Source organism: Apteryx mantelli, chromosome 34 (genome assembly GCF_036417845.1).
Source record: "Apteryx mantelli isolate bAptMan1 chromosome 34, bAptMan1.hap1, whole genome shotgun sequence".
NCBI lineage: Eukaryota > Metazoa > Chordata > Aves > Apterygiformes > Apterygidae > Apteryx > Apteryx mantelli.
In genome coordinates, this window is record NC_090011.1 from 1,830,998 (window position 1) to 1,851,352 (window position 20,355).

General features: G+C 57.9%; 2 protein-coding genes across 2 annotated transcripts in view; one reads left to right on the forward strand and one right to left on the reverse strand.

The window, feature by feature from the left end:
* Positions 1–3,142, forward strand: part of LOC136994913 (THAP domain-containing protein 7-like) — a 42,879-nt gene extending 39,737 nt beyond the window's left edge. Inside the window, 5 exon segments of the mRNA XM_067314338.1 lie at positions 182–261; positions 976–1,131; positions 2,240–2,380; positions 2,484–2,565; positions 2,567–3,142. Coding sequence (XP_067170439.1) covers positions 182–261; positions 976–1,131; positions 2,240–2,380; positions 2,484–2,565; positions 2,567–3,022 — 915 coding nt within the window. The 3' untranslated portion in view covers positions 3,023–3,142.
* Positions 3,143–3,523: 381 nt separating this feature from the next.
* Positions 3,524–13,231, reverse strand: SLC27A5 (solute carrier family 27 member 5). The gene is made up of 10 exons (XM_067314332.1): positions 12,692–13,231; positions 10,151–10,360; positions 9,101–9,259; positions 7,496–7,620; positions 7,199–7,393; positions 6,756–6,846; positions 6,303–6,501; positions 5,998–6,095; positions 4,811–4,941; positions 3,524–4,175 (listed from the first exon to the last, which is right to left on the reverse strand). The coding sequence occupies exons 1-10, from the start codon at positions 13,179–13,181 to the stop codon at positions 3,999–4,001; spliced, it is 1,875 nt and encodes a 624-aa protein (XP_067170433.1). The 5' UTR covers positions 13,182–13,231; the 3' UTR covers positions 3,524–3,998.
* Between the last annotated feature and the right edge of the window lie 7,124 nt (positions 13,232–20,355).

The following is a 20,355-nucleotide window of genomic DNA, read 5'->3' on the forward strand; positions in this document are numbered from 1 at the left end:
TGTGGGGGGTACTTTAGGGGTCTGTGCCCCTTGGTGGGGGGCTCATGGGGGCCTGGGGGTGCTCTGGGTGCAGGTGGGTGTTTCGGGGTCTGATGGGGGAGGGCACATGTAGTTTGTGGGGGGGTTGTTGCCTGCAGCTGGGCCTTTCTCACCCCTTTTTGCCCCCCCGCCCCGGCCCCAGATGCCCCGTCACTGCTCTGCTGCCGGCTGTTGCACCCGCGACACCCGGGAGACCCGCAACCGAGGCATCTCTTTCCACCGGTGGGTGCCCCCCCCTCACTTCAGGGTGCTTCAGGGTGCCCAGATGCTCCTTCCCCCTCCCTCCAGCTTTAGGAATGATTTTGACACCCCCCCCTTTTTGGAATGGTTTGGCCCAGGTGGCCTCTCCACTTTTTGGAGTGGTCTGGCCCAGGTGTGGCCCCCCCCCTTATGAATGGTCTGGCCCAGGTGTGGCCCCCCCCTTATGAATGGTTTGGCCCAGGTGCATCCTCCCCCTATTCAGGAATGGTTTGGCCCAGGTCCATTCCCTCCCCACCTTTGGGAATGGTTTAGCCCAGGTGCATGTGCCCCCCCCCATTTGGGAATGGTTTAGCCCAGGTGCATGTGCCCCCCCCCCCCCATTTGGGAATGGTTTAGCCCAGGTGCATGTGCCCCCCCCATTTGGGAATGGTTTAGCCCAGGTGCGTGTGCCTCCCCCCCACCATTTGGGAAAAGTTTGGTCCAGGTGCACGTTCCCCCTCCATTTGGGAATGGTTTGACCCAGGTGCCCCCCCCCCCCCCATCTCAGCATGGTGCAGCCCACCCCACTCCCTGCACCAGCGCCTCCCTGGACCGTTCCATCCGCGGATGCTCGGGCGGGGGGGGGAGGTAGTAGGGGGAGATTTTGGAGGGGGGGCGGAGCCTCGCAGGACTCCTCCCCCCCACCAGGAGGGGAGCTGACGTGTGCCCCCCCCACCCCTTTTTCCCCCCCCCAAGGCTGCCCAAGAAGGACAACCCGCGGCGCGCCATGTGGCTGGAGAACAGCCGCCGGCGGGACCCGAGCGGCCAGGGCCGCTGGGACCCCGCTTCCAAGTACATCTACTTCTGCTCCAAGCACTTCGAGAAGAGCTGCTTCGAGATAGTCGGCTTCAGGTAGCTAACGAGGGGCCTAACGAGGCGCTCGCCGGGCTGCCTACCCCCCCCCCGATAGCAAATGGATCAGTCCAATTAACACCCCCCCCCATTAAGGATGGATCAGTCCAGACCGTTTCACGCAGACCCCAATCAAACTTTAATCCTCCCCCTGCGAACGGAAATGGTTCGCTCCGTCCCCCCCCCACCATCCGCATGGACTCACCCCCCCCCCCCCGTGCCTCAGTTTCCCCATCTGCGAGGCTCGTCCTCCCCTGCGACCCCCCCAGGACTTTGGGGCACCCTGGGGACCTTGTGGCTTTTTTTTTTGGGGCACCCTGGACCCTGCCCTCAAGTTTTTCGGGCCCCTCTGTGGGCTTTGGGGCACCCAAGGGCCCCCCCAAAGTTTCGGGGTGCCCTGGGGGACCTTGTGGGTTTGGGGTCCCCCCCCGAAACCCCAGAGCTTCGGGGCGTGCTTGGGACCGTCTCGGTTTTGGGTCACCGCCCCCAAGAGCTTTTGGGGGCCCCCTGGGATTTGGGGTGCCCCAGGGGGCCATGCAAGATTTGGCCCCCACCGTGGGTTTGGGACCCCCCCCCCCCCCCAAAATCCCTGGCGCTTTGGGACCCTCCCGGGTTTGGGGACACCCCAGGGACCTCCCTGGGTTTGGGGCTCCCACGTGTTTTGGGACACCGCAGGATCTTGTGGGATTTGGGGAACCCTGGGGACCCCCCTAACCCCCCCCAGACCCCCCCCAGGGGCTTTTGGGGGCTCCCCATGGACCCCACAAGCTTTGGGACCCCCCCTGTGCATTTTGGGACACCCCAGGAACCTTGTGGCTTTTGAGCCTCCCCCCCCAGGACTTCGGGGCACCCCAGGGACCCCACAAACCTTGGGGACCCCCCCCCAGCGACCCCTCTAAGGGGCTTTGGGACCCCCCCTGGGGTTTTGGGGCATCCCAGGGACCCTGCAAACTTCGGGGCTCCCATGGTTTTGGGGACTTTGCAGGCTTTGGGTAACCCCTGTCCCCCCCCAGGGCTTGGGGGCACCCTGTGGGGCCCCCCCAGGGCTTTTGGGGTGCCCCTGTTCCCCCCCCCCTCCCTGCTGACGCGCTTCCCCCCCCCCCCGCAGCGGCTACCACCGCCTCAAGGAAGGAGCCGTTCCCACCGTCTTCGAGTCGGCCTCCCCCAAACCCCCCCGCGCCCCCAAACCGAAGCCCCCCGCGCCCCCCAGTGACCCCCCCAAGCCCCTCCGGGCCAGCAGGAGGTGGAGGTGAGTCCCCAGGGCGCCGCGGTGGCCGTGGGGGGGGGGGACACACGCGGGACGGCGACGGGTGACGCTAACCCCGGGGCGGGGGCCGCCCTTCGCCGCGCAGGCGCGACCCGACCCCTTCGCCTCCGGAACCTCCCTTCTCCGCCGACGTCTCCTGCTTCCCTCGGGAAGGGGAAGATCCCGCCGCCCCCCGCCGGCGACCACGGCGCCGTCCCGGCTCTCCCGGGCCCTTCGGGAGCTCGGGGAACCCTCCCCGACGGCCTTTTGGTGGCCACGGGCGACGAAGAAGCCACGGCCACTCCGGCGCTTCCCGAAACGGAAGCGCCGGCGCCGACGCCGCCGCGCCCGGCGTCGCCTTCGCTCTACATGCTGCGCCTTCCGCCTCCGGCCGGCGCCTACATCCAGAACGAGCACAGCTACCAGGTGGGAAGCGCCCTGCTCTGGAAGCGGCGCGCCGAAGCCGCCCTCGACGCCCTCGACAAGGCGCAGCGGCAGCTGCAGGCCTGCAAGCGGCGCGAGCAGCGGCTGCGGCTGCGCGTGGGCGAGCTGCAGCGGGAACGCCGGGCGCCCGCCGAATCCCGCCGCCCGCTCAAGGAGCAGCTCCAGGTCTTCGAGTTGCAGCTGCTCAACGACGGCGAGTGACGCGCCGGGGCGCTCGGCTTGGTTTTGGTTGGTTTTTCCCTCCCTTTTCCCACCCATCTCCGCTCCGGCGCCGCCGGAAAAGCTTGTAAATAAAAAAAAAATCCTCTTTTCTACGAAAAACACGGGGCCGGCTCGCTTCCCGCGGCTTCGCTTGGAGAGGAGGGAAGGGCGGGAGCCTGGGCGGCCTTGCCGAGCCGCTTTAGCTCACCGATCCCGGCAGAAATCCGGCAGGGAAGAGTAAATCGGTACCGTGCCGGATCACGGGGCAGGGGCTAGCGGCAGCCGGCGCGGGGGCTCAGCACGCGTCTTGCGTCTCCCGGAGAGGGACGGAGCAGCCCAGGAGCTCCCGTTTCGTACCGGTTATCCCAAACCGATCCCGGTATCCCGTCGCGGCCTTCCGGTGGCAGGTGGACCGGACCATGCTGTGTTTTGGGACGAGCCGCGGAGCCCTTTTTTGGGCTTCCCGCCTCGCCAGCGCGGTGCAGGCAGCCGGGACGTTTTGCAGGCAAAGCGAGAGGCCGTCGCTGCGCCGGAAGCAGCTTTATTCCCGAGCGCCCTTACGGTCATCGGAAAGGATTTTGGGTGCGATTCACCCAGACGAAGGGAAAAACCCGCGAGTTCGACCCCGGCAGATGTCCCTATTCAGCCGGGCGTTCGCTGCTCCAGCATCACAAAGGGCATCGGAGCTGCCGGGGGGGGCAGCAGCTGGGCAAAGCCGACCCGATTAACTGGAATTAAGCCCTTTGAATTTCCGCAGCCGGCGCGGAAAAGGCGAGAGCCAGCCCGTCGCCTTCGTCACGCTCCGGCTTCCCTCCTAAACTCCCCCGAGGGCGGCAGCTCGTTAGCGAAAACTTGTTGATTAGCACCGGATTGACCCGCTGATGGCCCGGAGGCAATTACCCGTCCCCCCTCCCGGGGCCAGGTGTGGGGACCCTCGTGGAGACCCCCCACCTTCTCCGTGGCGCCGTAGCTTTCTCTACAGTTTGAGCCTCTTCTCCAGGATGTCCGCGTAGACGTCAGGACTCAAGGGCACGTAGGACTTCTTCGCCTCGTCCAGGAAGAAGAGCGGGTCCTTGATGACGTTGGGATCGAAGCCTTCTCTGACCAGGTTGCCTTTGCACTGCTTGAAGGTCCCCGTGATCTCCAGGGCTTCCTGCGGGGACCGACACCGTCATCGGCATGGCGGGACTGACGCCGTCGTCGGCACGCGTCGATCGAACGTTTGAACGACGCCGTTACCGATACGGCGCGATCGGCGCTGTTGTCAGCACAGATGTTGGCCCGGCGGAACGACGCCGTTGTCAACACGGGGCGATCGATGCCGTTATCGGCGCGGCAGGACCCGCGCCGTCGTCAGCACGGCAGGACCGACGCCGTTATCGATAAGCGGAGTCGCGGAATAACCGGAATGCGGTTCAGTGGCGATCGATCCCACGGGGGGGAGTGACGCCGTTACCGACACGGCAAGACCGATGCTCTTATTGATCCAAGGGACCAACGCCGATGTCAACACGGGGTGATCAACAGCATTTCTGGCACGGTGAGACCGATGCCAACATCGGTATGGGGTGATCGATGCCGTTATTGATACGGGGGACGGACGCCGACGTCGGCACAAGCAGGACCGACGCCGTTATTGCGGGGCCATCAACGCCGTTTTCAGCACAGCGTGACCGGTGTGGAGGTCGGCACGGGGCGATCGCCGAAGAACGGAGCGGGGAGAGGGCTCAAAAATACCATTCCCCCCCTTATTCCCCAGCGGCGCGGACCGAAACCGGAGCCCCTCACCTGGAGCCGCACGAAGCGGGGGGCGGCGTAGCTCGGCAGGCACTCCTTGGCGTGCGCGTAGAGGCTCTCGCCCTCGAAGCTCGCGCCGGGCTTGAGGCGCACGGCCGCCATGCCGCACCTCCCTTCGCACCCTGCAAACCACGGCCTTCGTCGGGGGACCGGCCGGCAACCGGGTCTCCCCCACCGAAAATGAGGCGATTCCTTGGCATGGACCGTTTCTGCTCTGGCTTAGCTTGGGGGCTTTTCCCGGTGGGCTCTAGAGCCGCTACAGGGGCACAGTGCACACCCAAAACAACGCTGGATGCTTATTTTGGGTGACCAAGTCCCATTTTAGCCTTCTTGGTGGCTGCTCAGACCCTTATGGGGGGCATCACGTGCCCAAAACGATGCCGGACACTTATTTTGGGTGACCAAGTCTCATTTTAGCCTTCTTGGTGGCTGCTCAGACCCTTATGGGGGGCATCACGTGCCCAAAACGATGCCGGACACTTATTTTGGGTGACCAAGTCCCACTTTAACCTTCTTGGTGGCTGCTCGGCCCATTACGGGGACGTGCTGTGTGCCCGAAACGACGTGGCACGCTTATTTGGGGTGACTGAGTCCTGCTTTAGCCTTCTTGGTGGCCTTGTGGATGCTTACAGGGCACACTGAGTGCCCAAAACAATGTTGGATGCTTATTTGGGGTGACCAAGTCCTGTTTTAGCCTTCTTGGTGGCCACTCGGACCCTTACGAGGGCGTGTCACATGCCCAAAACGATGCTGGATGCTTATTTTGGGCGACCAAGTCCTATTTTTAGCCTTCTTGGTGGCTGCTTGGACCATTAGGGGGGCAAGTTCTGTGCCTGAAACGATGCAGGATGCTTATTTGGCACATGCAAATCTCACTTTAGCCTTCTTGGTGGCCACTTGGACCCTTATGGGGGCACATCAAATGACCAGAATGATGCCAGACACTTATTTTGGGTAACTGAATCCCATTTTAGCCTTCTTGGTGCTTGCCTGGACCATGACAGGAGGACATTACGTGCCCAAGACAATGCTGGATGCTTATTTTGGGGGACCAAGTCTCATTTTAGCCTTCTTGGTGGCCACTTAGACCATTATGGGAGCACATCATGTTCCCGTGTAGCCAGACGGTTATTTTGGACAACCGATTTCCGCTCATCCCCACGCCGCTGGGTTCTTACCAGGCACAGACACCCCGTAGACATTGATCTCCTGGATGAAGTCCACCGTGGCTAACGTGCCTTCCACTTCCGTCGTGGCCACGTTCTCACCTTTCCAGCTAGGGAGAGAAGGCAGGAAGCCGTGAGAGGGGATTTAGGGCTGAGAAATCACATTCTCCCTCTTTTGCCGCTGCCTCTATCCCTCTCCGGCACATCGGGGTGCTCGTGTCTGCTCAGTGGAGGTGCCCACTTTCGCGTTTTCCACCCCTGGTCCATCACTCGTGCCACCGGCCAAGACAGCAACGCAAGAGTGGTGAGAGAGTTACCGGAAAGTGTCTCCCACCCGATCCTGGAAATAGAGGAATTTTTCATGGTCCATCATGAGGAGGTCACCACTGTTGAAGAAAACGTCGCCTTTCACCAAGACGTTCCTCAAGACCTTCTTCTCCGTCTTCTCGGGATCTCCAGCGTAGCCGTGGAAAGGGGTCGTCTTGGTGATTTTGATGACCAAGAGCCCGGGCTCGCCTTTGGAGAGGGAAGGGAGGGTTACAGGCCACTCGACAACCCCGGCAGCTCCCGGGAACGTCGCCTCCGGGCTGGTGCTCGAAGACGACGTCACCGTTTCTCGGAGGGTCCGGAGCAGCGAGCAGCGGCGGCGCGCTCCCCGCTGCCGTAGTTTTAGAGCAGCGACGCAGAGCATCAGCGCCGAGGGGCAGCTTTGATGGCATCTCAACAACCCCCCCAAAAAAAAGGCCCTCAGGAGCCTCGTCCCTTCTTACCAGGGCGAACCGGGATGCAGAAACCTCGCTCGTCGCGTATGGGTTCGTCCCGCTCCACGTTGTACCTGATCAGCTCAAAGAAAGCAAATTTCTGGGGGGGGAGGCAGAGGAGGGAGAAATCAGTGGGGGAAGAGAAACGTGGGAGAAATAAGAGCGAGGGGAAGTTTCTGCGAGCTCCAACGGCGGCAGGTTGCAGGGAAAGGGTGGAAAAACACAACCGCGTAGTTTTGCGGGTGTCCGTTGAAGCCAGATGGGGATGGCGTGGTGGGGACACCCCAAAAACGGCCTTAGAGGAGCAATGGACCCAATGCTGGTGGGGCAGCGTTGGCCGCCCCAACGGAGGGGAATCCTTGAGGACGTGCCGCCCCGACGAGGGGACCTCTCGCGTCGACGTCGCCTCCCGGCCATCGTTGGCTCCCCCGAGGAAGCCACCGTTCGCTCACCTTGAGGAACACGTTGGCCCTTCCCACGGCGCCGATCTTCCCCGTGTAGTTGATGAAGCCGGCGTTGCCCTCGGTGGCCCCGTAAAACTCCCGGATGGTGACGGGCCCGAAGCGCTGGAGGAACTCCTTCCACACCTCCGCCCGCAGGCCGTTGCCCACCGCCAGGCGCACGCTGTGGTCCCGCTCGCCGGGGCGCTGCGGGGCGCCGAAGGGACGGGTCGTCTCAGCGTCGCGTCCCGGCGGGACGGATTATTTTCCGCCCACCCTCCTCCGTTGTCCCAGCACCCGGGTTCTTACCTTGGGCGCGTTGCAGAGGTAGCGCATGACCTCGCCCACGTATTGGATGACGGTGACGTTGTAGCGGCGGCAGTCGTCCCAGAACTGGGAGGCGGAGAACTTGGCCCGCAGGACGCAGGTGGCTCCTGCGGGGACGCGGCGGGGTGACGGGGACCACGCGCCTTCCCCCCCCCATCCCCATCCCCACTCCATCTCCTCCCTCTTCCGGTGAAACCATGCTTGAGCTCCCCGTCTGCCACTGCGTTGAGTCAAAGAAGGGGCAATAACCAAAATAAGCTTTATCCGTCCATCCCATCTGTCTGTACAGCTCTCTCCCTTTTTCCTCTCTTCCTTTCCCTTCTTTCTCATTCTTCCTCCATCCTGACACATTTCTCCATAAACATCCATCCAGCTCCACAAACATTGATCCACCCTTCATCTTTTCTCCTTCTTTCTGATCTCCCTCTCTTATGCATCAATCTCCGTAAACATCTGTCCATCCATGCAGCCCCTCCTTACCTATATTCCCTTCTCCTTTTCTCTCGTTTCTTTTCCTTCCTCCCCCATCTTTGCACATTTCTCCATCCATCCATCCATCCTCACACCCATCTACCTGTACTGATGCTTTTCTCCTTTCTTCCTCCGTCTTTACCCGTTTCTCCATCCATCCATCTCCATACACCTCTGCCTCACCACTCACCCATCTGTTTATTTGGGTACCTCTTTCCTTTTCTCTCCAACTCTCCTTCCCTTCTTTCTCTTTTCCTCCATCCTGACACATCTCTCTGTCCATACGTCTCCATAAAAAATCTGTCTATCCATTCATCCCATGCGTAGCTGTTACCCTTTTCTCTCCAAGTCTGTTCCCTTCTTTCTCTTTCCTCACCATCCTCATACATTTTTCCATCCATCCATCCATCCATCCATCCATCTCCATGAATTTTAGTCATCCTCACACCTACCCCTTACCTGGATAGCTACTTCTTTTCCCTCCAAACCTCTTTCCTTCTTCTCCTCCCTCCTTAAACATTTCGCCATCCATCCATCTCCATAAACATCCATCCATCCCCACGCTTATCCGTTATCTATATTTACTCCTCTTTTTTTCCTTTTTCTTCCTCCGTTCATCCATATCCCAGGGACATCTGCCCAGCTATCCACTCATCCCCGCACTTACCCAGTATCTATACAGACACCCCTCTCCTTTCCGTCCAAGTCTTTCCATTCCCTTCTTTCCCTTTCCATCTTCACACATTTTTCTGTCCACCTCATAAAGCATCCATCCCTCCATCTCCATAAAACATCCATCCATCCATCTCCACACCCATCTGTCAGTATAGATATCGTTCCTTTTCTCTTTCCTTTTTCTTTCCTCCTCCATCCTCACATTTTTGTCATTCCTCTCCATCAAACATCCTTCCACCTCCATAAAACATCCATCCATCCATCCATCCATCCATCCATCCATTGCCTCCATCCATCCATCCATCGCCTCCATCCATCCAGACACCTCTCACCTTTTCTCTCCTTTCTCTTCCCTCCTCCCTTCCCACACATTCCTCCCTCTGTCCGTCCTTGGGTCCCCTCCACGCGCCGGCGGGTCCGTGTCGGGCGCGCGGTACATACCGACCTCCAAGCACCCTCCCAGCCCGATGAGCAACGCGGCCGAGTGGTACAGCGGCAGCGGCGTGTACACGACGTCCTCAGCCCGGACGCCGCACAGCCGGCACATGTTGGCCACCAGCAGTAGCTTCTTCTCCGTTATCACTGCCGCTTTGGGCAACCCTGAGGCAAAAAAAAAAAACATGGAGGGGGCAGGGATGGGGTGGGAAAACCCTCCCTGGAGGTGCCCATGCGGGATGTGAGGCCTCAGGATCAAGGGGTGGGATGTGAGGGCGAAATCCTTCCCCAGTGGGGGTCACACGTGGTGGGTCTCTGTCCTTGGAGGTCTTCAGACCTTCCTGAGATTATGCCATGAGGAACCTGGTCCAAACGGACCTGCATTAATCAGGGTCAGACCTTTTTTAGGCAGGACTGGATCAGGGAGGTCCCGTCTCCCCTTGCCCCAGTGGGGCAGAGACAGAGACAGATCAAGGGAGATGGTGGATCTCTGTCCTTGGAGGTCCTCAGACTATGCTGGGAGAATCCCATGAGGAACCTGGTCCAGATGGTCCCAGTTGGGACAGAACCAGGGAGAGACCCAGGGACATGGTGGGTCTCCATCTTTGGGGATACCCAACCCTCACATGGACATGGCCATGAGGAACCTGGTCCAGATGGGCCTGCAATGGTCAGGGTTGGATCTGGAAGCTCCCAGAGGTCCCATCCCCCCTGCCCCGGTGGGGGACAGAGCAGGGAAGAGACCCATGGTGGTGGTGATCTCCTTCTAGGAGGTCTTCAACCCTCACGTGGATGTGGCTAAGAGGAACCTGGGCCTACGACGGTCATGGTGCCGAGTCCGCGAGGCCCTTCCAACCTCCTCAACCATCTTGCCAACCCTTCTGGCTTGGTCAATGAAGAGGGCTCACCCCCCACCAGGAGACCCGCCGGGCCCCACAACACCCAAAACCTCCCAGGCGCCGTTTCCCAGGGAGGAACCGTCCTTCCCCAAGCTGAGGAGAGGGGGGGTGGCGGGGGGGCACCTCCAATTCCTCAGCCAGGGTTTCGGGATCCCACCTGTGGTGCCGGAGGTGAAGATGTAAATGGCCTTGGAGTTGGGCGTGACGTCGGCGCGGTGGTGGGCCGGCAGCGGCTCGTCGGAGGCAGCCTCGATGCCGGGCCCCAGGGCCTCGACGCCCGGCGTCGGCGATTCGGCGCTCAGGTAGAAGACGCGGATGCCGTCCTGCCGCAGGTCCGGCAGCACCTCCTCGACCGCGGCCCGGAGATCTGCAGGAGATGGCAGAGGGGGACGGTCAGCCTGGGCAGCCCGGAGCGGGGGGCGTAGGGGCAACCCAGCGGGTGTCCCGGGCGTCCCAAGAAGCCCAAACGGGTGCCTCGACCAGATGGGAATCCCAAATGGGCGTCCCAGCACCCCAGGCGGGTGCCCCGAGGACTCCAAACGGATGCGCCGATCAGCGGGCGCCCCGGGGATCCCGCACGGGTGCCCCGAGGACCTCAAACGTGTGTCCCGATCGGATGGGCGCCCCAAGCGTTCCAGATAGGTGCCCTGAGGATCCCAGACGGGCACCCTGATGGGACGGGCGCCCCGAGCATCCTGGCTGGGTGCTCCCGGGATCCCAGATGGACACTCGATGCACCCTAATCAGATGGGCGCCCCGGCCATCCCGGATGGAGACCCCAAGGGTCCTAGATGGGCACCAGAACCTGATCGCTGCCCCAACTATCCCATTTAGGAGCCCTGGGTGTCCCGGATGGGCACCCGATGCACCCCAAAGGGGCACCCCGATGAGACGGGCACCCCGGGGATCCCACGCGGGTGCCCCAAGCAACCCGGACAGGCGCTTCGAGGAGTGCGAATGGGCGCCCTGGTCACACGGGCAGCGCAGAGGGTCACCTCGCCCGGACGGGCACCTCTGCAGCACCTCCTGCCCGTAATTTTTCCACCTCCTGCCCCAAAACACAACCTTGCAGCCGTGATGCAAGAAAAAGGACCTTTTACCCCAGCAAGGGGCCGGGACTTCCCGCCCCTGCCAGCTGGCGATGATTAACCCATGGCCTTGACGAGACGAGACGCTAATTGGGGCTTAGGGTCATTACAGCCGCTCGTGAGCAGCTGCAACGTGCGACGGGGGTGAACACGCGTGTGCAAATGGGACCCGCAAGCCCGGACGCGACCGCGTACAGGCGCCTGCTTGCACGGACACCGGCACGCGTGCGAACGCACGCACAGGCACTGACACGTGTGCGCATCCACGCACAGGCACCAAAACGTGTGCAAACACCTGCGTGGACCCTGATGCAGGCACAACTGTGGGCACGCATGCTGACACATGTGCAACTGCATGCGCAGACACCGACGTGCTTGCAGGTGTGTGCAAGGGCGCTGAAACACGGGTGTTCGCACGCTGACACGCGTGCAAAGACGCGGAAACACGTGCAAAGGCATGCACAGACCCTCACAAGCATGGAAATGCGTGCGAAGACGCGGGCACGGCTGTGAACGCGTGCGCAACCACTGACACGCGTGGAAATGCATAAAACGGCACCAACACGTGTGCAAATGCGTGCCAGGACGCTGACACACGTGCAAACACAAGCACAGACCCTGACACACGGGCAAATGCATGCAAGGACAGTGACACACGTGCAAACCCATGCACAGATGCTGACACACGTGCAAACACATGCAGACAGGCGCACAAACACATGCACAGACACTGACACACATGCAAACACATGCAGACAGGCGCACAAACACATGCACAGACACCGACACACGTGCAAACACATGCACAGACACTGACACACGTGCAAACGCATGCAGACAGGCGCAGAAACACATGCACAGACACTGACACACATGCAAACAGGCGCACAAACACTGACACACGTGCAAACGCATGCGGACAGGCGCACAAACACATGCACAGACACTGACACATGTGCAAATGCATGCAGACAAGTGTGCAAACACATGCACAGACTGACACACGTGCAAACACATGCAGACAGGCGCACAAACGCCTGCACAGATGCTGACACATGTGCAAACACATGCAGACAGGCGCACAAACACATGCACAGACACCGACACACGTGCAAACACATGCAGACAGGTGCACAAACACATGCACAGACACTGACACACATGCAAACACATGCAGACAGGTGCACAAACACATGCACAGACGCTGACACACATGCAAACACATGCAGACAGGCGCACAAACACATGCACAGACACCGACACACGTGCAAACACATGCAGACAGGCGCACAAACACATGCACAGACACTGACACACGTGCAAACGCATGCAGACAGGCGCACAAACACTGACACACGTGCAAACGCGTGCAGACAGGCACACAAACACATGCACAGACGCTGGCACACGTGCAAACACACGCAAGGACAGCGACACACATGCACAGACGCCGACACACGTGCAAACACCAACCCGCGTGCATCACCCCCCCCCCCCCCGGTGCACGTACACGCATGTGCCGCACAGCTCCGCAAGGCTGGAAGAAGGCAAAGCGGGTGGAAAAGCACCCGGAGGGGAGTCGCCCGGCTCCGCGGCGGAGCGGCACTCACCGGGGCTGGCGAGCATCACGGCGGCCTTAGCGGCGGCGAGCGCATGCCGCAGCGCCCGGCCCCGGGCGTTGGAGTTGAGACAAGCCATGGCGCAGCCCAACTTGGCCAACGCCAGCCAGGTCCAGACGTAGGTGGGACAGTTGGGGAGGAAGACGGCGACGGTCTGGCCCCGGCGCAACCCCAGGTGCCGAGCCAGGGCTCGGGCGACGCGGGAGCTGCGGCGTTCCACGTCCCCGTAGGTGTAAAGCTCATCCTGGAAGCGGAGCAGGAGCCGCCGGGGTTGGCGGCTGGCGTGCGCCCGGAAGATGTCGAGGAGGGTGACGGGGGGCCGGCGGGCCAGGCGCCGCTCGCAGCGCAGAGCCACCCACGCCGTGGAGGCGAAAGCCACCGCGTCGGCCACCAAGTAGGGAGCCGCGCGGGCCACCAACGCCGGCAGCAGCAGCAGCAGCAGCAGCAAACCGGCCACCGCGGTGCCGGCGAGGAGCAGCATGGCGAGGGCTCGGAGCGCCGGCGGAGCGCCCGGGGAGCCAAGGTCCGCCCGCGGCGTGCACCTTGTCCGGGCTCGCCGCCAACCTCCCGCCCGCCCCCGTCGCCACCTCCGGAGCTTTTGCGCAAGAGGGTTTTCGTTTCTTTTTTTTGGTTTCTTTTCTTCTCCCAGCTATTTAGGGGTCACCAAAAAAAAATATCCATGCCTGGAGGGCTGGGTTGCGGGCGCACGGATCTCCTTGCAAATGCCGGGATTTGGGAGGGGGGTTTGGGTTCCTCTTTCCCCCCATCCCGGCGTCCCAGGAGACCCTGGGGGGGGGGGGGGGTCTCCGGTACCTCCGTCCGTCTCTCCCGTGGTCTGGATGTCTCTCCCGCCTTCGCTGCGCTCCCTCCGTCCGTCCGTCCACCCACGGTGCAGTTTCTGTCCTCCTGGTTGTATGTCCGTTTAGCCGTCCGGAGGTTGAGGTTGTCCATCCGTCCTTCTTGAGGTCTGTCTGTGTAGCTGTGCATCCGTTATGTTAAAATTCTCTCTCTATTCATCTGTCAAGTTATTTATTTCTCTGACTATCCATCCATCCTTCTCCGGTTTCTATCCATCTAGCTGCATAGCTTTCTAGCCTTCCAGGAGGTTAAGGTTATCCATCCACGAATCCACCCAGACGTCCATCCATGCATCCACCTGTCCATCCGCCCATCCATCCACCCACCCACATATTGAGCCACCCACCCATCCATCAGGCCATCCACCCACCTGTCCATCCATACATCCATCCACATATTGATCCATCCATCTGGCCACCCACCCATCCATCCATCCACTTACTGATCCATCCACCTGTCCATCCACCCACCCATCCATCCATACATCCATCCACATATTGATCCACCCACCTGTTATAGGTAAACGTGACAAATTGACAACCACTCGGGCCGGGTTGCATAAATCCCAATTTAATGGAATAATTGAGCAAGTCACAAATAAGCAAAACAGCGCTGGGCGGCCGGGGAAGTCTCCTGCTCCACCAACGGCGCGCGCAATTCCCCCACTCACAGTCCCCTTATATGCCTATAACTTCTGCGGTTGCACCGGCTTTTGCTGGGGGGGTCGGGATGAAGGCTGGGGTCTTCCTCTGCGTTGTGGGTGGTGCCCTTCAGGTCGCGCGCATACATTTCACAATGCGCTATCGCTCTGCTGGCTCAGTACAGTCATCTCAGGTGGGGTTCGTGTGGTGATAGCCCGTACTTAGCGCCTATTTTCATCGTAAAATCACTTCCCGAGTTGATGTAGCAAATTAGCACATATCACAATCCCCCCTTTTTGTTTTGGTCCCTTTTAATTTGTTCATCAAATCGAGCAACAGCCTCCTGTGCCAGGGAGAGCATAGGGTTATGCTTACTCTCATCTTCATTGAGTTGTTCATATTGACTTCTTATCAACAGTAGGTGGGCAGCTTCGAGTCTGCTTTTTGCTAAGTTAATTATTCTATTTACTATACACGGTCCAAAGGTCAACACAAGTACTAATAAAGCCAATGGACTCGCGATAGTAGACAATACGGTGGTTAGCCAGGGAGAATGACTGAACCATGATTCATACCACCCTTGCTGAGCTTCTCTTTCCTTTTTACGCCTTTCAAGGCCTTCTCTCAGTTTCGCCATAGTATCCCTGACAACTCCTGTATGATCCGCGTAAAAACGACATTCTTCTCCTAGGGCTGCACACAATCCCCCCTGTTGCAAAAATAAGAGGTCCATCCCTCTCCTGTTCTGTAACACTACTTCTGATAGCGATGTCAACGACTTTTCTAAAGCTGTAATGGATTTTTCTATTCATTCTAAGTCCTCATCCACAGCTGCCCGTAGGGTGCCAAGGCTCTGCTGTTGCATCACTAAGGAGGAAATTCCGGTTCCCGTTCCCACTGCCCCAAGACCCAGTAAGGTGGCTATAGTAATTGCGGTGAATGGTTCCCGCTTTACTCGGACCAGGTGAGGGGTGTCCCAATGATTGTACATCACATTTTCTGGATGGTACAAGATCCTTGGAACTACTTCTACCTGTATACAATATTCTCGGGACTCATTAAGCAGCCTTAAGGAGACACAAGGAGTCAGGCCGGTTTTTGAGCATATCCATCTAGTTCCTTTGGTGGGAATAGCCCATCCATTTTTAGGGATGTGGTTTTGCAATGATATAGATCCACACAGCTTTTTCTTTGATTTTAGCACTTTGCCAATACATATTCCTATTCCTGTAACTTGTTCCATGGTCAACCCCTTCTTCTTATCTTCCCATTGACAATGTGAGTCGAAATCATTGCTTAAAGTATATGTCATATTTACTCCTATTGCTTCATAAAAAGGGGGTCTTATGTCATAGCATAACCAGCAATGGGTAGTTATACTAGGGGTTGTAGCATTTAATACTTTGTAGGTTGCTTGCACAACCTTCCACAGAGGATTGTCTACCCTCTCTGTGGCTTTACTTTCTGAGATTACAACAGTATCTTTCGGGGTGGGGTGATTCATAGGAATACTTGTCGGATTCATGATCGCACCCGTTGGTTTGATTCTTGATTCCACCCCTTTAACAACTAGATTCGGCCCTATTGCTTGAGGAGTAGGTCGCACACTTTCTTTCTTTATGAAAATTAATCCACCTCTATCGGTCCCGGACTCCCAGTACCGGACTCCCCAGGTCTTTCCCAAAAACCATCCCGGATCCTCCGGACGGGTGATATTTATCACTAAATGTTTACAAGTTCCCGGGGGGGGTATAGTGGGGATTTCCTCGATACCCCAGCTGGAAATCCTCTTGGGGGGGGGGGTACACCCAGAAGGCCCCTATTTTACTGATAAAAACTTATCTGACCCTGCTCCTGGAGTCCAATCAGAGGCTATAGTTTCACATCCCCAATAAGCACAATAATAAGAGTTTGGGTAGTTATAGTATCCTCGCCCAGGATTAGAACTAGGACAAAAGTGAAACCCCATGTGATCTAGACATGGTTCAATAGGCGCCAACTCACATAAAGTAGCTGTGAATGTAGGACTCCCGGGTACACTTCGCACTTGGATCGCTGTTTGATCCTCCCACCTTATTAATGACCACTTAAAGGGTTGGTGTACATTATGTTCCCCTTTGATTCGTCTTCCTAATGAGCCCAGCACAATCATCTTCCAGAGGAGTAGTGGACCCATGGCTTGGCTAACGGATATTTTTACGAACCCTTAATGCCTTGGAGGGGCGATCCGTGATGCCAAGTGTCTCTGGGACTTTAAAGAGTCTGGGTCTTACAATTTTGGGTATCCCTGCTTAGGAGGTGGCTTGTCGGCCTCGATCCCCACAAGTTCTATACGTCTCTGCCTCTCCTGCCTACTCTTTTGCTCAGAGCAGCAGGGTGTACCGTCTTCTCGGCAGCAGCCGTATTCTTCAGGGGAACCTCCTGTATGAGCTTTTTGGATTTTTAAAGGCTTCCCAGTTCTCCAGAGTGACACTCAACATACGGCACGGTCCGCCTATAATTGGTGTTTTCAATTTTGGCCTTATGTGATCGGGGTGGTTGGCGTAGGTACACCCTTTCTCAGGTTGTGCTCCTTTTAGCAAAAGCTTCCCACCGTTCTACCGATCTTTTCTTGAGATCTTTTAATGTCCAATGAGTCAATTTTGTCGTAACAAGGGCGGCAAATGCCGCTAGGGAGATACCCGTACTACCAATGAGTCCACTACTTCCCTTTACAAACCCCACACGCATAACACACAAAGGGATAACAAATACAATGTGGGGTTATAACAAATACTATGTTAGGTTTTACAAAATGTGGTCTCACTTATCGAGGTTTCCAGGTTTCTTCTAATCTGCTTCCCACCCCATACTTGCATGCAGTAATATACCATTTTCTTTTTACTTCTGCCTTTCCTAGAAGGCCAATCGTCCCAATGCTTAGTCATTAGGGTAACCTCCATGGGATCAGAAGACTTGCTCTTTTTCTGTCCCATCTTCCGGAGCACCCACCTCAGTCACTCTCTCTCTTTCCTCTGGGGACCGCACTCACACCACCCGAGTCTCTACTGCTAGGACGGTTGTCCCTTCGCAGTGGGCGGCCCAGTCGGCTGTCGGGTGCCCCTTTTCGGTCCCCTGCTACACAAGGACCCGCTCTCCCGGAGGGTCCGCACTCCGCTGGGGACGTCTCACGTGCTCCGGGTATCCCAGCCCAACCGAACGGAACTGCATACCAATACTCACTCAGTCCTGAGTCTTCGTTCGGATCTTCGTGCACAAAGTTTACGGGGTACTGCAGTTCTTTTGCTTACTTGTCCTGATTTAGGGTTCGGAAATACAGGTTGTGGTAGGGGAACTACCCACTCAGGGGCCATCCAAAGATGGGATGGGGCGCCCCCCCCGAGTCAGAGTCCCGAAACCAGGGAAGCCTGCATCCGAGTCACGGCACCAAAATTGTTATAGGTAAACATGACAAATTGACAACCACTCGGGCCGGGTTGCATAAATCCCAATTTAATAGAATAATTGAGCAAGTCACAAGTAAGCAAAACAGTGCTGGGCGGCCGGGGAGTCTCCTGCTCCACCAACGGCGCGCGAAATTCCCCCACTCACAGTCCCCTTATATGCCTATAACTTCTGCGGTTGCACCGGCTGTTGCTGGGGGGGGTTGGGATGAAGGCTGGGGTCTTCCTCTGCGTTGTGGGTGGTGCCCTTCAGGTCGCGCGCATACATTTCACAATGCAATATCGCTCTGCTGGCTCAGTACAATCATCTCAGGTGGGGTTCGTGTGGTGATAGCCCGTACTTAGCGCCTAGTTTCATGGTAAAATCACTTCACGAGTTGATGTAACAAATTAGCACATATCACACACCCGTCCATCCATGCATCCATCCACATACTGATCCATCCACCCACCCACCTATCCATCCATCCACATATTGATCCATCCATCCACCCACCCATCCATCTACCCACCTGTCCATCCATACATCCATCCACATATTGAGCCACCCACCCCTCCATCTGGCCACCCACCCATCCATCCATCCACATACTGATCCATCCACCTGTCCATCCATCTACCCACCCATCCATACATACATCCATCCACATATTGATCCAGCCACCCATCCATCTGTCCATCCACCCACCCGTCCATCCATGCATCCATCCGCTGTGACGGTGTGCTCCTTCCCCTGGATGTGCTCTCTCCCCCTCAACCCGATCTCCCCGTAAACAACACGTAGACAGGGGCTAGTTGAGCATGTGCCAACTAAGACCCACCTAGCGTGCAGATACGACTATGAGTCCATCATCTTCCCCCCATAACTAGGGGGCAGCCCAGAGCCCCTTGGGCTCTCCTGCACGGCAGCGGGCTGCACTGCAGAACCTCCTCTCGAGCAGGGATGCCCCTCAAGGTTCCTCCTCGAGGTTGAGCGATTCCTTACCCACCACAGATCCTCGGGAAGGGATTAACAGCATGCTGAACTTTTGTGAACTTCCCGAAACTTTGCTGAGTTATATCACTGATTAATTGTGCACCTAATCCCTTCGGCATAAACCGTTGACCACGCCTGGGACTAGGATCGGATCCAGCCGCACCCAGGCTCCTCTCCGAAGGAGTCTGGAGAGCGAGGGGGGTCCTTTCCGAACCTCGTGCCTCGACGGGAGGGTCTCCTTGACACTTAGCTGACCCTGTCCTCTACGCAGTAAATAACTGAGTGAACCTTGGCATCGAACCCCGTTAAATCGTTGTCTTATTTACGACTGAACTTTGTGAAATCACTGTCTTACCGCAATAAAACATAGTGCTGCTTCTCTCTTACGAGTGAAGTGCGTTACTCCCCACTCATCCGTGACATCCACATATTGACCCATCTGTCTGTCCACCCACCCATCCGTCTATCCATCCATCTGTCCACTCATCCATCCAGCCACCCATCCATCCCTCCACCCATCTGTCCATCCATCCTTCTGTTGTCTCTCTCCCTCTCTTTGTATCGATCTACCCGTGCGGGAGGTTAAGGTGGTCTTCCTGGCTGTCCAGCCACCTTCCCCGGCTTTGGGGTTATGGTTCGGGACCTATGTGGAGGCATCTTCGTTAGCGGACGATGCTCGTTCAGACACCCTGGGGTGCCTGACAGGGATGCACAGGCACCAAGGCCTGGGTCTTCTCCAGGGCAAGGAGAACATCTCCATCCAATCCTCAACGTCTCCCTCCAACTCCCAACGTCTCCATCCAACACTCTGTGTCTCCATCCAACCCCCAATGTCTCCATCCAACCCTCCATGCCTCCATCCAACCCCCAACATCTCCATCCAACTGCAAATGTCTCCATCCAACCCTCTGCGTCTCCATCCAACCCCCAACATCTCCATCCAACTCTCCATGTCCCCATCCGACCCCTAATATCTCCATTCATCCCCCAATGTCTTCATCCAACCCCCAACGTCTCCATCCAACCCTCCATGTCTGTCCAACCCCCAACGTCTCCATCCATCCCCCAATGTCTTCGTCCAACCCCCAATGTCTCCATCCAACCCTCCATGTCTCCATCCAACCCCCATCATCTCCATCCTTGCTCCTTTCGAGGCGAAAAGGGGGAAATCAGCATTCCTTGCCTTCGCTTCATCGCAGCTCCCGCCAGAAACACCCATCTACAAAAATCCGCTTGTTTTTTTTCCTCCACTTTATTTGAAATCCTGCCTTATTTTTGGCCCTTTCCAGGAGGGAACCACTTGACCTCCTGGATCGGCACCCTCTGCCCTCATCCTCACGCCAACGCCTTGCATGAACGCGCCCTCGTTAGTCACCGCTAAAGAAACAAACTCTTTTGTTATGATAAAGCCCTGGCTGGGGTGTGAACGACGCTGGCAAGCGTCCTCTTGCCACGATAGTTAGCTGTTAACTAAAAAGACGAGAAATGCAACGCGTTGAGTGTGGCCTTGAGCCCGCGCGTGTCACCTTTCCCTCCGATCCTCCACCCCGGCTGCACCATAAAACCATCACGGGACCGAATGTTGTTGTTTTTTTTGGTGGCAGCTGCCAGAAAAACCAGCCCAGGGCGGACGGGGAAGGCGAAAGGCGCCGGGTTCTGCCCTTTGCCCGAGCCGGGAAGGTTTCGCAACACGAGGGGTCATCGTCTTACCAGCTCCGACGCGGGGCTTCGTTTCAC

Bases quoted from the DNA above. Each gene is read 5' to 3' on its own strand.
- SLC27A5 (XM_067314332.1), bottom strand. From the start codon at position 13,181: ATGCTGCTCCTCGCCGGCACCGCGGTGGCCGGTTTGCTGCTGCTGCTG. The intron at 7,394-7,495 runs GTAAGAACCCGG...GGCGCCCCGCAG, and splicing joins ACCTCTGCAACGCGCCCAAG to CGCCCCGGCGAGCGGGACCA. The intron at 4,942-5,997 runs GTAAGAACCCAG...CGTGGTTTGCAG, and splicing joins CTACGGGGTGTCTGTGCCTG to GGTGCGAAGGGAGGTGCGGC.